The following is an 18944-nucleotide window of genomic DNA, read 5'->3' as shown; positions in this document are numbered from 1 at the left end:
TGCATTTACATGAAGCTGCTAGACTTTATGATCACTGCAGATTTATCCAGCGCTCTCTGTGGTAATCATGCATTCATTCTGTTCTGAGATCAATGGGAATGATCTCATTTTGTTGTCTAAGCACATCTACATTTTGGCTGATTATTACAATGGCGGTACATACAGACAAACTCCTCCACACTGTGAGAGGATATCAATAAGAGATAGACAAGGAATTATGGGAGCGGTCAAAAACCCAGTTCATAACATGCATCACTGACTACAGACAGAACAAAAATGTAACAAGATGAGGATAAATAAGCAATAAATAAAATAATATGTATAGCCTATGATGTGTTTGTGTTTGAAAACATTTTAAGAGAACAACATTTCAAAACAAGACAAAAAGTCTGAGATGTCCTCTTGACGTATTAAAATAAAATGGTTTGCAGTGACACAAAAGTAGAAAAATGAAAGTATAAAAGAGATATCTTATCATGTTTTAAGCAAATAGTATACAACTATGCATGCATGCAGCTTACAACCTTAAACCATATGGCTCTATCCAAACATATCTTGCTGTGCTGCTTCTATATATCAGAACATAATCAGAAGCTTATGAGTTGTTTTGGTAACACTGTTCTGTCATGTGAGGAGGTATAACGTTGTCATCAGTGGCGTGCACAGACCTTAGCAGGGCAGAAGGACAAAATGGGTACTGAAAAAATGCTATAGACTACAGAACTCACTATAGACCTAATTTTGTAGAGTGCTTTTTAATCAAAAACACTACTCTACAATAATTCTCACCTACAAATAACTGTTAACATAGTAATAGCATGTTATTTGACATATACCATGGTAATTCCATATTACTTTTTGAAGTTTTGAAACATATTTCTTTAAAATGTAAACACCATGGCATATAAATATGGTAATCATTCAATACCATGGTATTAACATACAGGTTTTTGTACTGAATGATTACCATATTTATATGGAATTTTAATAAATACATGGTGATCCAACACACTTCAAAGAATACTGTTGTAGTGTTAAAAATGGCTTATTGGTTAGGGTAAAAAAATAAACTAAAAAAATCTTTGGTTGACTTTGAAAACCTTTCCATTATTTATGATATGAACTGTACAAAGTGACCACTCTTATTATATCACTCTGACGAAGCCAGTAATTCTGACTGATGTTATCAAAATTTGAGTTTTGTTTTTATTATTATTATATAGTTTGATGGACATCCATCAAAGCAATACAGTCACTTTCTGAAGCCTCTCTGATCTGCTGGAGCTGTAATCATTTGAACATAAGAAACCAATGTATTTGCAGTCAGTTTTTTACGAGACTGAAAGGAACAGTTTGTGCACACCACTGCTCATTTTTGCTGAGATGCTCGTCTTATGTTTGACACTCTAGAGTTCTGCTTCCTTTTTTATCTAAAATATTGGTGTGTTATTGCTTTAATATCTAATCACACAACTCTTCTAAATCCCAGAGAAAAATTTTACATTTTAGCTTTTAATGTTACTTTTTGCTTATTTATATAGATGTTTGAAGACAAAATATATGTATAGTGCACACATGTTCTGAGACATGTCGATCACCTTTGGTCCTTTATTTGCCCTGAGTGAAAGATTTGATATGTAATAATGTGATGTATTTATATTTTTTTCTTCCAATCTTTAAATTAAATGTTTTAATCGTCTAATGCCCAAAACCTAAAGTTGGTGTACATGTCAAATTTGGATGTAGAGTTGTATGGCTGTAGGGCTGTGTGGGAATTTGGAGTGTTTCTTAAAGAGGCATGTCATCAATAACACATTATAACACACTGAAAGAAGCACAGAGTTGCTGAAAATATTCACAATAAAATATAACTGAGACAATGCAACATCAAGAGTACAAAGTTACATTATGTAGTAAATGTATGTTTTTAGACCATTGTGTTGAATTGGTCATTTACTGTATGTGGTTGTTTGCTCTTCTTTTCTTTTTTTTTCTCATTGATCAGTTCTGATAAGGTATCCACATATAGTCATACATTATATATATTTTTCCCTTACAAAACAAGGCTTTGGGCTACATTCTAAAATATTTGGCATCTCCAAATGAAGTACAAAATATGCATACAAGTAACTTCTAGATATGGCACTGTGGCGTATCTTTCTCTGGTCTTGCATTATTTTTAATTTCTAATTTTTTAGTTAGAGAAACACTGTCTGAAGTAACAGTGTTGGCATGTTCTTAAGGTTTTCTCTTTTATGGTTAAATTTTACTGCTTTTGAAAAGTTGAGGGAAACTAGATGTGCAAAGTTGTGCATGTGTTGTTTTGTTTTTGTCGTGTGAAGCCTTTTTAGTTCATTATGGGAAATTGCCTGACTGAATGACTTTGTTTGTATCAACTGATCAGGTGTCTGGAATATAAATGTTGTCCTCTGTTGTCTGTATGTATCAGAGCCGCACACATGGCGGTCACTGAGCTCTTCCAGTCGCACTCTTTCTAGCTCCACCCATGTCCACTTGCAGGAGTCCCCATTCCTCATCCTCGCTGTCCCCTGCTCGGTCCCGTCCCTCCTCTGCACACTCATCATCCTCGTCCTCTTCATCCTCCAGAGCAGATTCCTCATCCCTCTCACGTTTGATGGCTTGGATGGCAGGAGGCGGTGGGGCAGAAGCACCAGTGTCTTTAGAATCAGAGCTCTCCTCAAAGACCTCAGGGTTCTCCAGCATCTCTCTGATCAGAGGAGGCATGGGACCTGGGATCTCCATCTTTAGAGTGATGGCTCGCTCTGCTCCTGAACAAACACACAAAGATGATCGTCTATATGTTTTGTGTTTTAATATCTTCATTTAGGTCCATATTTTACACATTTATCATCAGTGTGTTGGAGAGGTACTCTCAGGTCCTAGGATCTGTACCCAACCCCAACTTCTTGGACCCAACATGCATAAATTAATAAACAAAATAATGGAAAGATGTCACATTTTAAAAGAACTTGGCTCTTTTTAGGTACATTCAGCAAAAGCACATGGCATTTAAAATAACCTGAGATCCAAGGCTAATGTCAGTGCTAATGTGTGTCTGTGTCCGTGTGCTTTATCTCAGAGCTTGTGAAAAATGTACACAAATAGGTACTCAGACTAAAAACTCGTTCTAGTTAACATCCAGAATAACAGATTTAACCATGATTGCATTTCAATAATATGAAGTAACCGATGCTAAACCAAAGCACCACACATGACAAAAACACTGGGTATTTCTTTATAAGCGTTATAAAACATTAACCATTAAAACCGCTATTAGCGGCACCTCAGTTTTTAAATGCAGGCTAGGCCTACTGCATACAGTACATGCACCAAACCATTAACTAGGAAATAACTTTACCATTAAACAAATAAACACAGACAACTTACGAGAAAATACGCTAGGATATAATTTTAACAAAATAAATGCTTAACTAACTAAATAAAACAAAATAGAATGCTTTTTTTTCACATTAACAAGCTATTGCAAAAAGTAAATAAATAATACTAAAAGACTCCAAGATCCGCCCATACACACTGAATGCCCTCTCTGACAGCACACTAGATGCGGGAATGCTCAAAATAAAACGTGTGAATTTTGAGGGCACAGGAAATTATTTTTTTCCCATTTTTTTCAGTGATAAATGAGAATTGTTTCCAGATGTCTGACTTGCCTTGCTTTGCTTTTGTCACGTAAACAGCAGCTTTAATTTTCTTCTCAACTCCTCGTGTTGACTCCATTTCTACTACACACCACCGTTCCCCGCGGGTCTCCCACGAAATGTTCTGACCGCCCAATGTTCTGACCCAATGCATCCCTCTAAATCAAAGTTTTGCACCTGAACCTGCTTGAGTCTCTGGTAGGACCTTGGATTTTCATGTAAGCAAATTCATGAAGACTTTTAGTGTGCAGGAGAGTTTTTATCGAGTAGAAGTCATCAGCTATCAACTGGGTGAGTACGCTTTAAACATATTGCAATGGAAAGTTCCAAGACTTTATCACATTCTTCATACCACACAGACATAAATAATGTGTACCTTTAGTGCTGATGCCTCGGAGGTCAGTGACCTTCATCAACATTCGTGGGAACATGTGAGGCTTGTTAGGGCGTCTCCGGCGAGCGTAGATCTTTAACGCCTCCAGCAGGGGCTCCTGTAGCTGGTCCACCCGATGAGGTTCCTCCAGGTCCATGCGGTCTACTCATTTATCCAGACACAGAGAGGCATGACGTCAATCAGAGTTCAATGATAGCTAAACGAATAAAACCAACTGTAGAGTCAAAATGTTGAGCAAAGAAGCTGTACAATCAGAACAACTACTGCTGAAGGTGCAAAAATTTCAATTCAGAGATAAGACTAGCACATCACAGAACTTACTCAGCTATAACACAAGTCATAGTTTCCACACGCAATAGAGTTTCTATCTGTAAGTAGTTGGAGAAGAAGTTAATGACACCCTGAGTGACAGCAGTACCTCCACAGATGAGGCAGATGGCACTAAGGAGCCCTGTCTCTGTGTCGTCCATCTCCAGAGGCAGGAGCTGCCCAGCGAAAGCAAACACCAGGTCTGTGAGCGGACCGAAGCCAGCGTTGTGCATCTGTGTTCTGTTGAGGGTCAGTCCATCCGAAAAGGTCATAGTGTCCTGTTCTGGTGTGTAGCGAGTACAAATCCGTAACATCTGCAAAGTTGAATTTCACAATTAAGAAAATAAATAAATAAATAACTACAGTACATGAAAGGGCACAATGTCTATGTTATTTTTATTTTTTCTCAGAATCCCACACCATGTGCACTGAATTGTGTACCAATGGCCAATTCACACTGCACAAACAGACACAGAACAAAACTCACAGTCACCATATTACAGTATGTCACCCGTCAGATGACAAACACACACTGACAGGGCGTCTACACACTGATCCAACAAAACCAGATGAATATGACTGTTGCAGTTTGTCTGGGTTTTTCAATGCAGAATAAAATGGCTTTAAAGTGATAAAAAAGAATCTTTGTAAGGTTGTTTATTCTGCTGAACACACACCAAAACGCAGGTTAATCTCATTCTATGCAAAATATCTTCTTGAGGTTGAGTAAATAATGTTTTTTTTTTTTTTTTTTTTTTTTTGTGAACTATCCCTTTAAGGTGTGGTATCTATTGTTGGATTTACTACTTAGGACCATGCGTTCTACCAACTTCCCTTGTGCCACAGCTAGTCTTTTAATGCAAGGATGAATTTAGTTTGCACTCCCCCTAAAACGTAAACTTGACGTTTTTATTGTATTTACCAGTATGTCAAGGCAGGCAGATTTCAGTAAGGTGATCTGGTCTGCGATGGTGAGCGAAGTAAAACCTGGCAGACGTTTGGCAAACTCCACAATCTTTATAATGCACTTTGTGGAGAGCTCACTGAACTTATCCCACAGTCCAAGATCCAGCTGAACCCTATGATCCGCACTGGAATTCTTAAGGAAAAGAAAAACAGGAAAAAAACTTTGAGTATTCTTATCCATACAATAGATAGATAGATGGATAGATAGAAGGATGGATGTGTAATGTGACTACATTGGTGCTGCTTGTTTGTATGATCTTGGCCCACACAGTCCTGCTCATCTTTATTTAGCTGACAGACAGAAGCATGCATGTGAATATGAATTGAAGTGTGGGAGCTCAGGACTCACAGTCGTGTACTTTCCGAGCTGACAGAGCGAAGGGAAGGTTTCCTTGTGTGCTTTGCTGACTTTATTAACCAGTTCTTCCAGTTCTCCACTCAGCTCGTAGCTTTCTGGAAGAACCACCTCCTCTTTGATGTCCTTCTTTTTCTTATTCCTGTCATTCCGAACCGCTTAAAGATGGAGAACAACACAAAATGAAGTCAACCATGTAGCATACATGAAAAAAAAAAAAAAAAAAAAAAATTAAGAAAAGAAAAAAAAATGAAATTCTTTAGGGTTGCATTCATACCAGGTAGTTCAGAACAAGACTTTTTTGAGGCAATCATGCATATGCTTTACACAAAGTCGTGAATTCACTTAAACTACAGCTTGCATGTCTTTATTGGTTGTGTGAACTGAGAATAGTATAGATGGTGACGTACTGCTCTGATTTTTACCTTCCTTAGACATGCCAACCTCAAAGCACTTCTGCAGCCGGCAGTACTGACAGCGGTTCCGTGTCACTTTATTGATCTGGCAGTTTTTGTCTCTGTGGCAGGTGTACACCATGTTCTTCTGGACACTGCGACGGAAAAAACCCTGTTATGAAGATAAGAGAGAGAAAGAAACTCTATTTGTGTAATAGAGAACAGATTGTATTAACTTCAACACATGAATCAGCAGAGGGCACTAAAGAGTATGTTTGAATGGAAACAGAAGTCTTGATCTTGGCAGAATCGCTAGGTGGCAGCACTCAAATCATCACATAGTCTTATTTTATCCATGTGATGTGTTATAATGTTATTACATGAAATAGAAGTGTCTTATTTGTCTAAGTCTTCCCATTAGGATGTATTTTCCCACTTCAAGGTTCAAATCTGATTAACATTGGAAAAGGCATTCTCATGTTTTGTTTTGTTTATTTTATGTTTTTAAAGTGCATCCGAAACTTGTCTAAAAACAAATACCACTCTTCAGAGGACAAACAAATAGACATACTAAATTAAACGGTGACTAACATAATGTTTTCAGTTTTATCTTGGCCATTAAGTAATATTTAGGCTTTGTCCAAATAAAATCTGTGGATTAAGAATGGTATGGTCTTATTATAAAAAGTATGTTGTTTGTCTGTCTGTCTTTGGGGAACATCTTTTGTTTGATCAGTTTTAAATCAAAGTGTAAGGTTTTTAAGGTTTGGACCAAACCCTGAATATAATTTGAGAAATACTAATTAGTGTGGATGAACAAGCTGGTCAAAAGTATATAAACTGTATAGGTTTGCGTACCTTGCAGCCCTCACAAGAGCTGACTCCATAATGGTAGCCAGAAGATTTGTCCTGGCACACAAAGCAGGGTTTATAGACACGAGGAGGAGGGGGTGGAGAAGGAGAACTGGGAACCATCTCCTCTGAGCTTGTGCTCTGGGTCTCCACCGCTGCAGAAATCAGAAATAAAAGGAGCAGACAATTAGTGGTGATTAGAAAGGTCAAACTTCAGAGGGTTTGCTTAACGTTCTATCCACACAGGCAAGTTCTGCACTGGAAAACATCACCACTCTTCAAAAAAAAAAAAAAAAAAAAATCAATTTTCACCGTTAATATGTTAAACATCTATTTTCACTTTAAACAAGATTATTTAACAGCACTGCACCATCAAAAATCATGACTGAATCGGAATGTGTTTCTGTTTAAAAAATATTAGCATATTTAGAATAAAAGAGACAAAAACTGGATGGTTGATGACTGAAGTTGTCAAATGCATTAAGAGGCGTCTGCCCAGGGGTCTGAGCTCGAAGATAAATATTAAGTGTGCGCACTGAGGGGAGGAGGTGTTGAAAGAGAAGAGAGATGGGAAAATCTGAGCTCCAGGACAGATGGATGAATTGATAATATGTTTTGACTGACACCTCAGCATGTGTTCGACTTGCTGTCACGCACACCAAATGGTTCCACAGTCAGATTCACAAACATCCAGCCATAGAGACGCAGACATATAATCTAACACGGTTTGCCCAGTTTAAACACCACCATGTGAATCCAGTGTAATATATTTTGCGTAAGTCCACACTGTCACTCTGTTCAACTTTCACCTCTCCCCCCTCATGCTCTTGTTTCCTGGACCCTAAATTCCTCAGGCCTGGATGACTGGCTTTTTACTAGAGGTCCAGTCTCAAGATCACCCGTAAAGCCCGTCTGTGGTCTGACCGAGGCCTGAGGCCTGCCTGACCGGCAGTTTATTGGCAGTGAGTCACCTTGGCCAGCCATTCACACCATCAGCAGCTGTCCCCTCACTCTCCACTTGTAAAAAATGAGAGAAAAACAGCTAAAACTGGGTCTTCAGAACTCCCCCTCCTCCTGCTGAATGGAGCAGATCCCCCAAATGTGCCTCTCATTCTCTCTTTCTTCTACTCCCTCTGTCCTCCACTCTCCCTCCATGGGCACCATTTAACAAGAGCAAAATGAGAGAAGGTATAGATGAGAAAGCTCATAAAGAAACAGGGGGAGCTGGGGATGGGGGAGGCTGGAAGAAACAAATGAAGAATGTGTGAGAGAGGGTGAATTTCACTTTGACCTTGGCTTTGACAGCAGTTTTGGCTTTTTGAGACATGAACGTGAACTGAGAGTCACATAAATACTGCCAATGATCTTAACCTAACCTCAGCTGAGTTAAAATACGCAATGTGTATGAAAGGACATTTTGTTTATAAAACACTGCAGAAAACTTTGGTCAAGACGTTCCAAAGTCAAAACCTTTTTTTTTTTTTTTTTTTGCCAACAGCAGATATTCACATTTCAAAATTTGTGGAACTTAGTCAGGATAGATGTTGTGTATGATTTGACTGGAATGAAAGCAAAGCTGTGTGAGGAACTATGACAATATAGTATTTTCAACCCAGTTCATGTGACAAAATCAAAACACATTTCTGTGTAAATTGTTAATGAATTTATTTTTGCAAAAGTATGCATTCAGTTAATATATCTTAATAAATATACAAACACTGATAAAAATTAACTGAATAAATAAATAAATAAATAATAACAGCAAATCAGTATATTGGAAGGATTTTGATAATGTGACAATGAAAACTGGCATAATGATGCTGAAAATACAGCTTTTCATCACAGGAATAAATTGCATTTTAAAATGTATTCCAATAGAAAACAATCATTTCAAAATGTTAATATATTGTAAACAATATTACTGTTTTTACTGTATTTTTGATTAATGAATGAAAGTAGACTTGGCCAAAAAAATCATAAAAAAATGAATGTGTGTGTGTGAATAAATAAATAAATAAATAAATAAATAAAACAGAACACAGAGTCACAAGTTGCATTTTTGTTGAACTCACTTTAACTTTACAAAGCATCTTAAAAAATAATATAAATAATGAAAAATACATCTGTCTGCCACATATGTATACAGATTCACACACAAACAAATGTAGGTTAGGGTTAAGCACTGCTATTGTTTTTCTGTGTATTTTGTGCAGTTCTGTCATGCATATCAACACGTCTAGCTCTCTGGAATGCTGATAGACGTAGTTCTTACTCGTAATGTTCTGTGAAACACAAGGCCGAGGGTGATGGGCGAGTGAGTGGGTGAGAACGCAACCTGATCACTGTGTTTAAGTAGTAACTTAGGCTGAGTTGGCTTTATGTGTTTATATGGCAGCGGTGTTTGAGTGACACAGAGCGGCTCTGAAAACATCCAGCACTGATGGAAACCTGGCGCCACCGGAGAAATGACTGACAGACATAAAGCGGAAGAAAGATTAATGCTATTCTGTTCCCATTTCATTTTCTTTCTTTGTTATATTTAACACACTAGTTTTGACTTGTGGAGGATAAGGTCCATTTGGAAATAAAGCAGGTGGCGCTTTCAGAAGAGACAGTTAAATGAACGAAATGATTTTCTATATTAGCAACTGACAGCATTAACAGATTTCAGAACAAACGAAAAATGTATAATTCCACCCTAACTCCTTCTCAGTCGTTGTTTTATGAATGGGATTTAGTTGTATTTGTCACATTTAGACTTCCATTAAAGCACTGATTTACACAGAACGAAAATGATTTAATTGCATGCTCTCAGCCCATATTTCTGCAGATTGGGTATGTTTGCACTGTTTAGACAACGAACACAGTGAAAGCTGATGCAGGTTTTATTATAAAGGAGCTGAAGACTGGCTCAGATTGTGCTGGGAGAGACATGGACTCGCTGATGGAAACACTGATTTAACAGAAACCTCAGCAAAACTAACAGGTCACCACAGTCTCTCTGACAGCACAATTCTCACTTTATAGAGGAGCATCATGCCAAACAACGTGTTGCCTGCTATAGACTAGCATGTGTCTGATGGTATATTGTTATTTAATAACAATAGGACATGACTAGGTTTTAGTATATTTGTAGAAGTTTTCAGCCACTGGTCTTTAACCTTCTACATAAGCAAAAAGGTTTACATTTTCAATTTTCTGTGTGTAATCAGTACAATAGCATGTACATGCAGAAAAGGATGCATAAATGTCATTATGAATGAACTAGAAAAAAAGAATAATGTTGTTAAAGCATACAGCGAAATTAAATTCATGAATCAGTTATTGAATGAAAACTAATGGATCGAACACTGAGATCACTGTCAAAATCACTCATACAATTGTTATATATGTCCACTATATTTAGGATCTACACACACACACACACACACACACAATAGTTATTTTATTTCTTCTGCGTGGTTGTGTGTGTGTGTGGATGGACTGAACTGCATGATTGAGTCAACTCAAAAGTTACACTAAAGCATTCATGAAGCTTTTAATGCTCTTTAACTTCAAATTTGGACAAATGCAGATTAGTCATTAGTAGACATCAAACTGATTTTAAGTGAAAACAAAACTTTTAATACAGACGCAAAGCAGAACATTTTAAAGATCACTAAGAGCTCTATAATAGTCAGTTGTGTGGAGCTGTTTGAATAGTTTCTTTTCTTGCTTTTAAAAGACAACAGTATTTGTCTTGACTCTTTTTAGTCAAATGCTGACGCAGTCAGTTTTACAGGCTTTCTGCATGTTGTTAGAGTTTGTAACATCTCACCAACATTCGACTTGAAGTGCTACTGAGAAATTTAACAAGTTGGGTCAATTCAGGTTTGCCTCCAGAACCTAATGTTAGGGGTTTGATTTTTGCTAAATGCTGTAAATGCCAATGTTTCTGACCATTTTGGCCTGTGGAAAGAGGCATTAAGACCTTATTTGATTAGCTTGTTTTACTTTTACATAACCGCTCATATGAAACAAACATGTTCTGTTTAACTAACCAGTGATGTGCTCTGATCTCTCATGGTGTACAGTCCTCCACTGGACCTCTATAAGGGCACTGAAAGTAGTTATTTATTTACTATTTTGTAAAGTACTAATTATTTATTTATTAATTATGGAAAGTGTTGTCCATATTCCCCAGTGTTCCTTCAGACATTAATGCATATGCACAGTCTTCAAATTAAAGAAACTGATTGAAATGTATGTATATTTAAAAGTATACATATCTATATATAAGTCCAGAAGTCAAAAACAAAACAAAAAAAAAAAAAACTCCTCTCACCACAGGTTGAGATATGCAGTTCATGAGACCATGGAATAATTAATATTGCTGTATATTTATTTTCAGTTTAACAAATAAAATATAATTTATTTTTACAATAACATTTTATTTTGTGATGTAAATTTATGTTCAAACAGCTGAAAAGTCATCACTTCCATGAGCACTTTACAATTTCTTATATCCCTCCCTGTTCAAGCTACACAGCGTCTGAAACTGTATGATCACCACTGCTCGTGTGTGTTGTAATGAATGGTTGTAGTCCTCATAAGTTATTCCGGATAAAAGTGTTAAATGTTAAATGACTGCTATACAGCACAGTTAAAGAAAGCTCCACTCAATGTTTAAAATATTCATTCGTTTTAATAATATTTTTTAGGTATTTTTAGTAGCAATAATAGTAGTCTTTTATCAGTAGTAGTGGTGCAATTAATTAATATTCACACAAACTGTGTGTGTACTTAGAGGATTTTTTGGGATAGGGTTAGAGTTAAGTCATGAAGGGTTAGTCTTTAGGAGTTAGCCATGCATACAGTACATACATGTATTTTTTTAAATCACATGTCCTCTGTAGGATGCTGAGTGCAGACAGGGCTAACACACACACACACAGACATACACACATTTACTACGATCACACCAACAGACAATTCATTGTCTCCAGTTTATCTATCCAGCATGTTTTTGTATTGTGGGGAAACCGGAGCACCTAGCATTCACACAGATACACATACAGACTTTTCCCTGCCCTGACGTGTCACCATTTTGAAAATAATGCCCTCAAATATTTCAGCTTTAAAAAACACTTAATTCTCGTGCCTGTGAACTAAACCGATTCTTGTTTTCCGCACACATAACAAAAGCCACAGTCTTTGGCTTGACTAAAAGCTCATTTAATCCTATAACAAGCTGTACACCATCCAAACTAGCACCTGTGTGAAACTACATACTAAACATACACTACGCTTGACCCGTTCAGCTGTCAGCCATGACCAGACCGTGAACATGAATGAAGCTGGATGTTAATACTGTTGATAGAAATAGAGGTAAAAATGAGAAAGAGGGCCTGCACTAATAGCTTTGTGGGCAGTGCACCAACATACAGGACTGTTGTGCTACGGGTGACCTGAGTTTTAATCCCATATTGAGAACATTTCCCAATCATGCCACCCTCTCTTGCACACACTCTTGCTTTCTGTAAATTGTAAACTGTCCTGTTATCAAAAAAAAAAAAAAAAAAAAAAAAAAAAAAAAAAAATATATATATATATATATATATATATATATATATATATATATAATAATGAGAATAATAATGCGTGCAGTAACTTACACATAAACGGACACACATACATTTAAAGCTATTATTTAACCAATATATAATCATTATTGAGTATTATTCACTGGCTGATAAATGTGTCACAGTGTTTGATTCATGCAATGTTAAGTTCAGACTGAAGAAGGCCTGTGGCTGAATCTTCTGCATGTATCGCTCTAGAATGTGCTCCAACAAAATACAACCCTATAGGTTGTTTGTGCAAGCACCTTATTACGATCTATATTTGCATTTGAAAGTTTAGTGCTCTGTAGCTGACGTAAAAAAATGACAGTGTTGTGTTGCGTCTGTTTTCATGAAATGACGTATGACTGTCATTACCAATCAAAATGTGCGTTTATTTAAATGCAGTTTGAGGACTTTTTACATGGTCCAACCTGACCTCACGGCAATTTGTAGATATTTTACTAGGTGGCTAAATCATATGAATATGTACTAATGACCTCACCTTACCCCACCTCTCCCCTAAACCTACTTTCACAGTAATCATGCAAGATTGTGATTTACTCTACAGTGCATATGCATTTTATGAGCATGTGTGTTCTCTGGGATCAAACCCGTAGATATTTTCAGATTTTCATTTAGACTTTTTTTTTTTTTTTTGGTTGAAACACCTTTGACCTTTATTTATGTAACGCTTTTACAGATTGTGACAAAGCATTAAATAGGAAAATAGTGTGTCAATAATGCAAAAAGGCAGTTCATCATTGAGTCCATTGATGTCATCATCCAGCTCAGATCAGTTTAAATAGTATCTGTGCAATCAAGTTGACGATATCGCTGGAAATTAAGTGGGGGACACCTGGTCCTCATTTATAAAGCTAGCGTTTGCTCAGATTTGATATTAAAGTGTGCGTACACTTAAATCCACGTCAGTGCTCATATTTGTAAAAACTGGCATTGACATGCAAGGGTGCTTAGCGTCACATCTGCTATGGGTTAATGACATAAATTATGAGTTGTTTTCAAGGCAGAGAGCTGAAACCATTTATTTGTGCACAAGTTCAAGACCAATTTGCGCTTCATAGATTTCACATCTGAGAGAAAACATACGCGCGTTTTCTATATGTACGGTCATTTTATGAATAATACACATATTTGAGAGATGATTGTAAGATCAATTTTAGGACGTTTTCATGAGGCTCACGAGGCACCTGGACTTGCTGGAACAGCGCTGGGGTTATTTTATTTTGGATTACCATATAAAGTCAGTCCATCTCAAGTGGCCCAATATTTCTTTGTGTCATAGCGGACAACAAATTTTGGATTATATGGATATTAGATTTTTGCAATACCAGTACATAGAGGTAAAACCAGGTTATGCATGCAGTAAAATCAGATATGACATTTTGGTCTGTTTGACAAGATGTAACGAGTGAATAAGGATTGACTAAATCAGTGAAACTCAACCGTGGTTCTAGTTAACTGAAAAGTATTCATTAATCAAACATTAAAGAACAACTAAGCTAAACCTTAACTAGCATCTCCTCCAGATCCTCTGCACACATGGACCAACACATGTCCTGATGGGCTGAAGGAAGACTGCAAAAACAGGAGCTGTCTTTCTTAGAAGCAAGTTGTTAAACTTGGATTGCCCCTTTCATTCAACAGCATACATACAAAGCTTTCTTCTTTATAGTACCCCATAAACCGGCCCTTTTATTTAGCCTTTTCAGGGTGAAGCTGAGTCAACATTTGGCCACCTCCTCCCCAGCCTCAGTGAACATCGTAACACCCCACTCAACCATCAGGCTAAAAAACGTATTCCTGGTCAACAGCTCAGTGTCAGTAGTCCCGCTCCGGACAAGAACTTAACCAAAGAACCCATCACATCTCGACAAGAATTTAGCCAATTAATTATTCCATCCTAGTAAGAATCCAATGTGGAGAGCTGCAAAGATGAACTCCGTCCTGCCAAAACATCATGATTTGTTAAAAATATACTCCATCGTGGTGAAAAAGTCACCATTTTAGTACAACAGTGTTACCAAACCATAACTTGTTGAGGAAAATCAGTTTGCATTCAGTAACAAGACTCAGAACAACTTGACCTTGAGGGGTCTTGCTGAAGGTCTACAAAATCTCCAGCCATAACCAACAATCAAATGAGAAAACTAAACTTGCATCAGTTAAAGCGCACAGACCCCAGATCTAAGAGTTACTAAGCACTTAATATTGGAGACTACACTGCCCACAACACATTTCAAGGCTACTGAACAAGCTAAAGCTAACAAGTTCAAGTTTAGCTGGTGAGGTACGACTCTGAGACCCCAGCTGTTGCATCTTGAGGGTGGTTCAAAAGGGGTGAGAAAAGAGACCAGGCCATTGTCAATGGATTCATTGTAGGGTTGGCCTTGTCTGGCTATAAAATGGCATTACAGCACAGGGGCAAATTCCAGCAGGGGTATGTGAAATCTACTCAGTCACACATAGAATAAGGCACAGACACATCTGCATGGGCTTTGTTCTATGATTAACTTTCCTAAATATGGATCTTGTTTTCAGTATTTCCCTTACCTGTTCTCTGAGTTTGCAATGCATATCTAAATTACTCAATTACTGTATGTAACAGACTCCAAATGACTCTAAAGTGGAGACAGTGAGGAGGGTAGTTCATATGTTTTCATGTACCAAAGAGTAATTCGGCATAAACCAGCAGACTGAAGAATTCTGTTAACAAGTGGGAAGATCTTCAGTTTGTTTTTGTTTTTTTGGGCGAATTGGTGGCACTTGAAATAATGGCAACTTAAATAATGGAGTCACTGTGCTATTTCAGTTAATTCATGTAATATCATATGTTTAGTGAATGTGCTAAATAACTTGAATCTCATTATGTGGCATTTAAATTTCATAATAAATACGCAAAGCTTTTCCATATGGAACAAACATGCCAGTGGATTTTCCTGTGGCCATAAAGAAGCAAAAGATGAGAAGAAACCCCCCAATCATAAGTTCTCTTCTGCTCTCTGTCGGTCCCTATGGGCTCCCAAATCCTTTAATTGAGTTCATTGTATTCATAATTGAATAATTAAAGGCATCCATTAATGTCCAAATGGAGTGACACAAGAGACTCCACGCACACACACACACACACACACACACACACACACACACACGCATATGAGAGAGACTAAATAGTTTTCTGTATATTATAGAGTGTGTGCATTTTTTCATATTTGTTTATTACCTACATTTACATAAATGGATTTTATTAAAAATTCCTGATAATTGAATAGCTTATGTTTAACAGTATAACCACATATTTCAGTGTCCAGTAAAGTCTATACTTCACTTGAACCCATAGGTGCTTTATTTATGTATTCATTTTTAATTGTTTCCACCAAATGAATGCATGAAACATGTAGTTAGAGTAAATCTACGTATATGATTTCAATGTTTTAAACTACACTCTTAATTATGGCACTTTTGCAGGACAAAAAACTGTTTATAAAGATGTCATTGTTGTCATTATCATTATTAATTGTAAGCATATATCACAATGAAACAATTCATATCTATTTTAGTTTTTTTTTAAAAAGACAGAAGAACAGTTTACAGCATGTGCACAGCTGTAAAATTGTGCAGTGGTAGGCTTATAAAATATGCAAACATACATTATTTATCAGCACAAGTCAGTTTTTTTTTTTTTTTTTTCTGTGATCTAGGCAAAACTTTTGGCAGCCAGCCACTGGGATGTTAACAAGAGTACCATTTAAGGCATGACAAGATGCTGAGCACATACTACAGTCACTCAGACTTCTAGAATACTTTAATACATGCTAATAGTTAAAAGGAGAGACAGTTAAAGTGAGTATAGTGGAGGTACAGAGACATCACACTTACACTGCAAGCTAGTGTTGTTGCTCCATGAGAAAGGTTCTAGGCCAGGGAAGAAGGAGCTTGCTTTCCTGAGCATGCATGAACTCTGAGTGGATACGTCAAAGATCCCGAGAGCCTCCACGCAGTCAAACATGATGTCCAGCCTTCACCAAGAACTCTGTCCCAGATGTTCTGTTCTGTACTGTGTCTCAAGCTGTCTGTCAGCTGCAGATACGGTTAAGCAACACAGTAGACGATGACCAACAACAACAATGTAGAGTCTGGAGTTTCCCAGTCAATCTGGAACTCCTGCCAGAGCTATCAATGGCAAGAGAAAGTCTCAAGGACTCGAGACTTCTGTTTCAGATGTAGCTGTCACTGTAGCCAGCAGCTTCTCTGTTAGGAACTTGAACTTTTCTGGAACAGTTCTTCGTTGAGTTAAGCGGCTCCTGTGCAGCTCTATGCTGACCATCACCCCGTGCCTGTTTTTCTCTGGAGTCTGTTGTGTTTTTGAGCTTTGTCAAACTCAGCCTTACTGTCAAGACTCTAACATACTGTGACTCAACAACCTGCGCTATTTCACTCACCGCAGCTAGCTCGGCCCACAACAGAGGGAGTGGGGCGAGAATTACAGCACGAGGGAGGGGAAGAGAGAGGGAGGGAACGAGGCGGGTGCTTTTGTGGTTGGCTGAAAGAAAAAAAAACTTTCCCTTCCATTCTCTGCTAGAGCAATCCTTTCAGCCTGCATCATATTTATACCTTTGCAAATAAAAACAAACAACATGACCTCCTCTCACTCCCTCTATCTGCTTTTCCTATGAAACATATCGCCTTCCTTTTCATCATGGAGCCCCCTTTTGTGCTGAAGTGTTGATAAAGATGGCTGTGCACCCTTCAGAATGTCTTTTAAATTCCAATTCTATTCCTAAGTTTAAATTTTGATACACTGAAAGTAATTCTAATTGGAGTATTCAATAAGTAAAATACTTATAATTAAAAAAATATAATTACAATGAATTTAATTTGAACCCTTTTTTATACTTGGCCTTTTAGAAGTTGAAAACGATAGATAAGCAACTTTAAATTACTTCAGTTCTGAATTTTACCTAAACAAATGCAATTCATATATATATGAAAATTATTTATTTAATTAAATTATAGTTGTAATATATGTGTGAAATTAAATACACTCTGAAATTCATGATGACCATTTGATTCAGCTTTTTTAGTTTGTAATGAAACGTTTTGTATTAAACAAAGAAAATGCGATATTAAAGCATTTTTCACTAGTGGTCTTGGGCCTTTGGACTTAAATGAGTCAAGCTTCAGTCTGGATCCAACCCTTATGAAGATCTGACATTACTAAACACCGGAGAAGAAGAGATGATGCCAACAGAGGACCCTCAGATGATGCTAACCCTGGAACAACATATAAAACTACCAAATTTTGCTTAACAGCAATGTTTAACAGCAATCACAAAGTTTAATCGCGATATATAATCATTGCAATTAACATCCTTGTAATGATCAGCCTAACAGGATGACAACAGGATGACATACTTAAAAGAATGACATACTGTAAAACAGAAATACGTTTAGTAAGTATAGTGGACAGTATCTCCGCCTGTCACGCGGAAGACTGGGGTTCGATTCACAGACGGGGAACCACATATGTAAAAATCAGCCCAATAGGCCGCATTACATAGATTTAAAAAGGGGAAAGATTAAACTGTGTGAGGGCTTTGAGTGTTTAAAAAGATGGGTCAGACAACAAGGTTAAAAGTGAAAATCAAATATGTATTTACAATGTTCACAAGAGACTTAAAACAACACAATAAAACTAGATAGACTCAGTATGTTAAAAGAATTTAGGTCTATACCCTAAAAACAGTACTCCCAATGTGACTCCCAATGTGAGATGTGAGAAGTGTCCACTGGTGTATATACAATCCAAAGAAGGTCTTGTTGCAATTTATTTATTTATTTATTTATTTATTTTTTTTTTTTTGCAAGATGCGAAATATGTACCAATAAGTACATTATCACTGCAGTTTCCAAAAAATAAAATAAAAAAATTAACACAAGAGGCAGTAAAACTCTGACACCTTTAATTCCTTTTCGCACAAATTTACAGTTTCTATTGATAAAGCATCATTTTTGCACAATTACTTGAAAAATATTATGTTATGATTTGAAAACTGATGTCTTTGAATGTTAGCATCGCATATATCCAGCTTCATATCTATGGGTTTTCATAGACGGTAGGTTTGATCGGTAGCTCACGGAGTATGGAGACATACCACTGCAAAACAGAACCTGAAGCACCGTAATAAAATAACAGCAATCTCTACCTATATCAGCGTATTAAAAACATGACAGGGTTCTCGTATTGAACCTGTGTAGCTCAGTTAGTAGATTATTGCGTTATACCTTGATATGTCATCATGCTATCGTGGGTTCGATCCCAGGAATGGACGTGCATGAAAATGTATATACTCAATAAATCATAATTTAGCA

The 18944-nt window shown here is 37.0% G+C and overlaps 1 protein-coding gene across 2 annotated transcripts in view; it reads right to left on the bottom strand.

The window, feature by feature from the left end:
• Positions 1 to 2451: 2451 nt before the first annotated feature.
• Positions 2452 to 18944, bottom strand: part of rargb (retinoic acid receptor, gamma b) — a 37339-nt gene continuing 20846 nt past the window's right edge. The window contains exons 1-8 of one of the 2 annotated variants that reach the window (XM_026242228.1): positions 16452 to 17035; positions 6958 to 7106; positions 6130 to 6271; positions 5699 to 5862; positions 5306 to 5482; positions 4493 to 4697; positions 4057 to 4215; positions 2452 to 2789 (exon numbers count right to left, since the gene is read on the bottom strand). In XM_026242228.1, coding sequence (XP_026098013.1) covers positions 2467 to 2789; positions 4057 to 4215; positions 4493 to 4697; positions 5306 to 5482; positions 5699 to 5862; positions 6130 to 6271; positions 6958 to 7106; positions 16452 to 16581 — 1449 coding nt within the window. In that variant the 5' untranslated portion in view covers positions 16582 to 17035 and the 3' untranslated portion in view covers positions 2452 to 2466. Of the gene's footprint in view, positions 2790 to 4056; positions 4216 to 4492; positions 4698 to 5305; positions 5483 to 5698; positions 5863 to 6129; positions 6272 to 6957; positions 7107 to 16451; positions 17036 to 18944 lie in introns of those variants that run through there. The other variant, XM_026242227.1, reaches the window with a different exon arrangement.

Source organism: Carassius auratus, unplaced genomic scaffold, assembly GCF_003368295.1.
Source record: "Carassius auratus strain Wakin unplaced genomic scaffold, ASM336829v1 scaf_tig00001155, whole genome shotgun sequence".
Classification (NCBI taxonomy): domain Eukaryota; kingdom Metazoa; phylum Chordata; class Actinopteri; order Cypriniformes; family Cyprinidae; genus Carassius; species Carassius auratus.
This window is presented reverse-complemented; position numbering and strand designations above follow the sequence as displayed.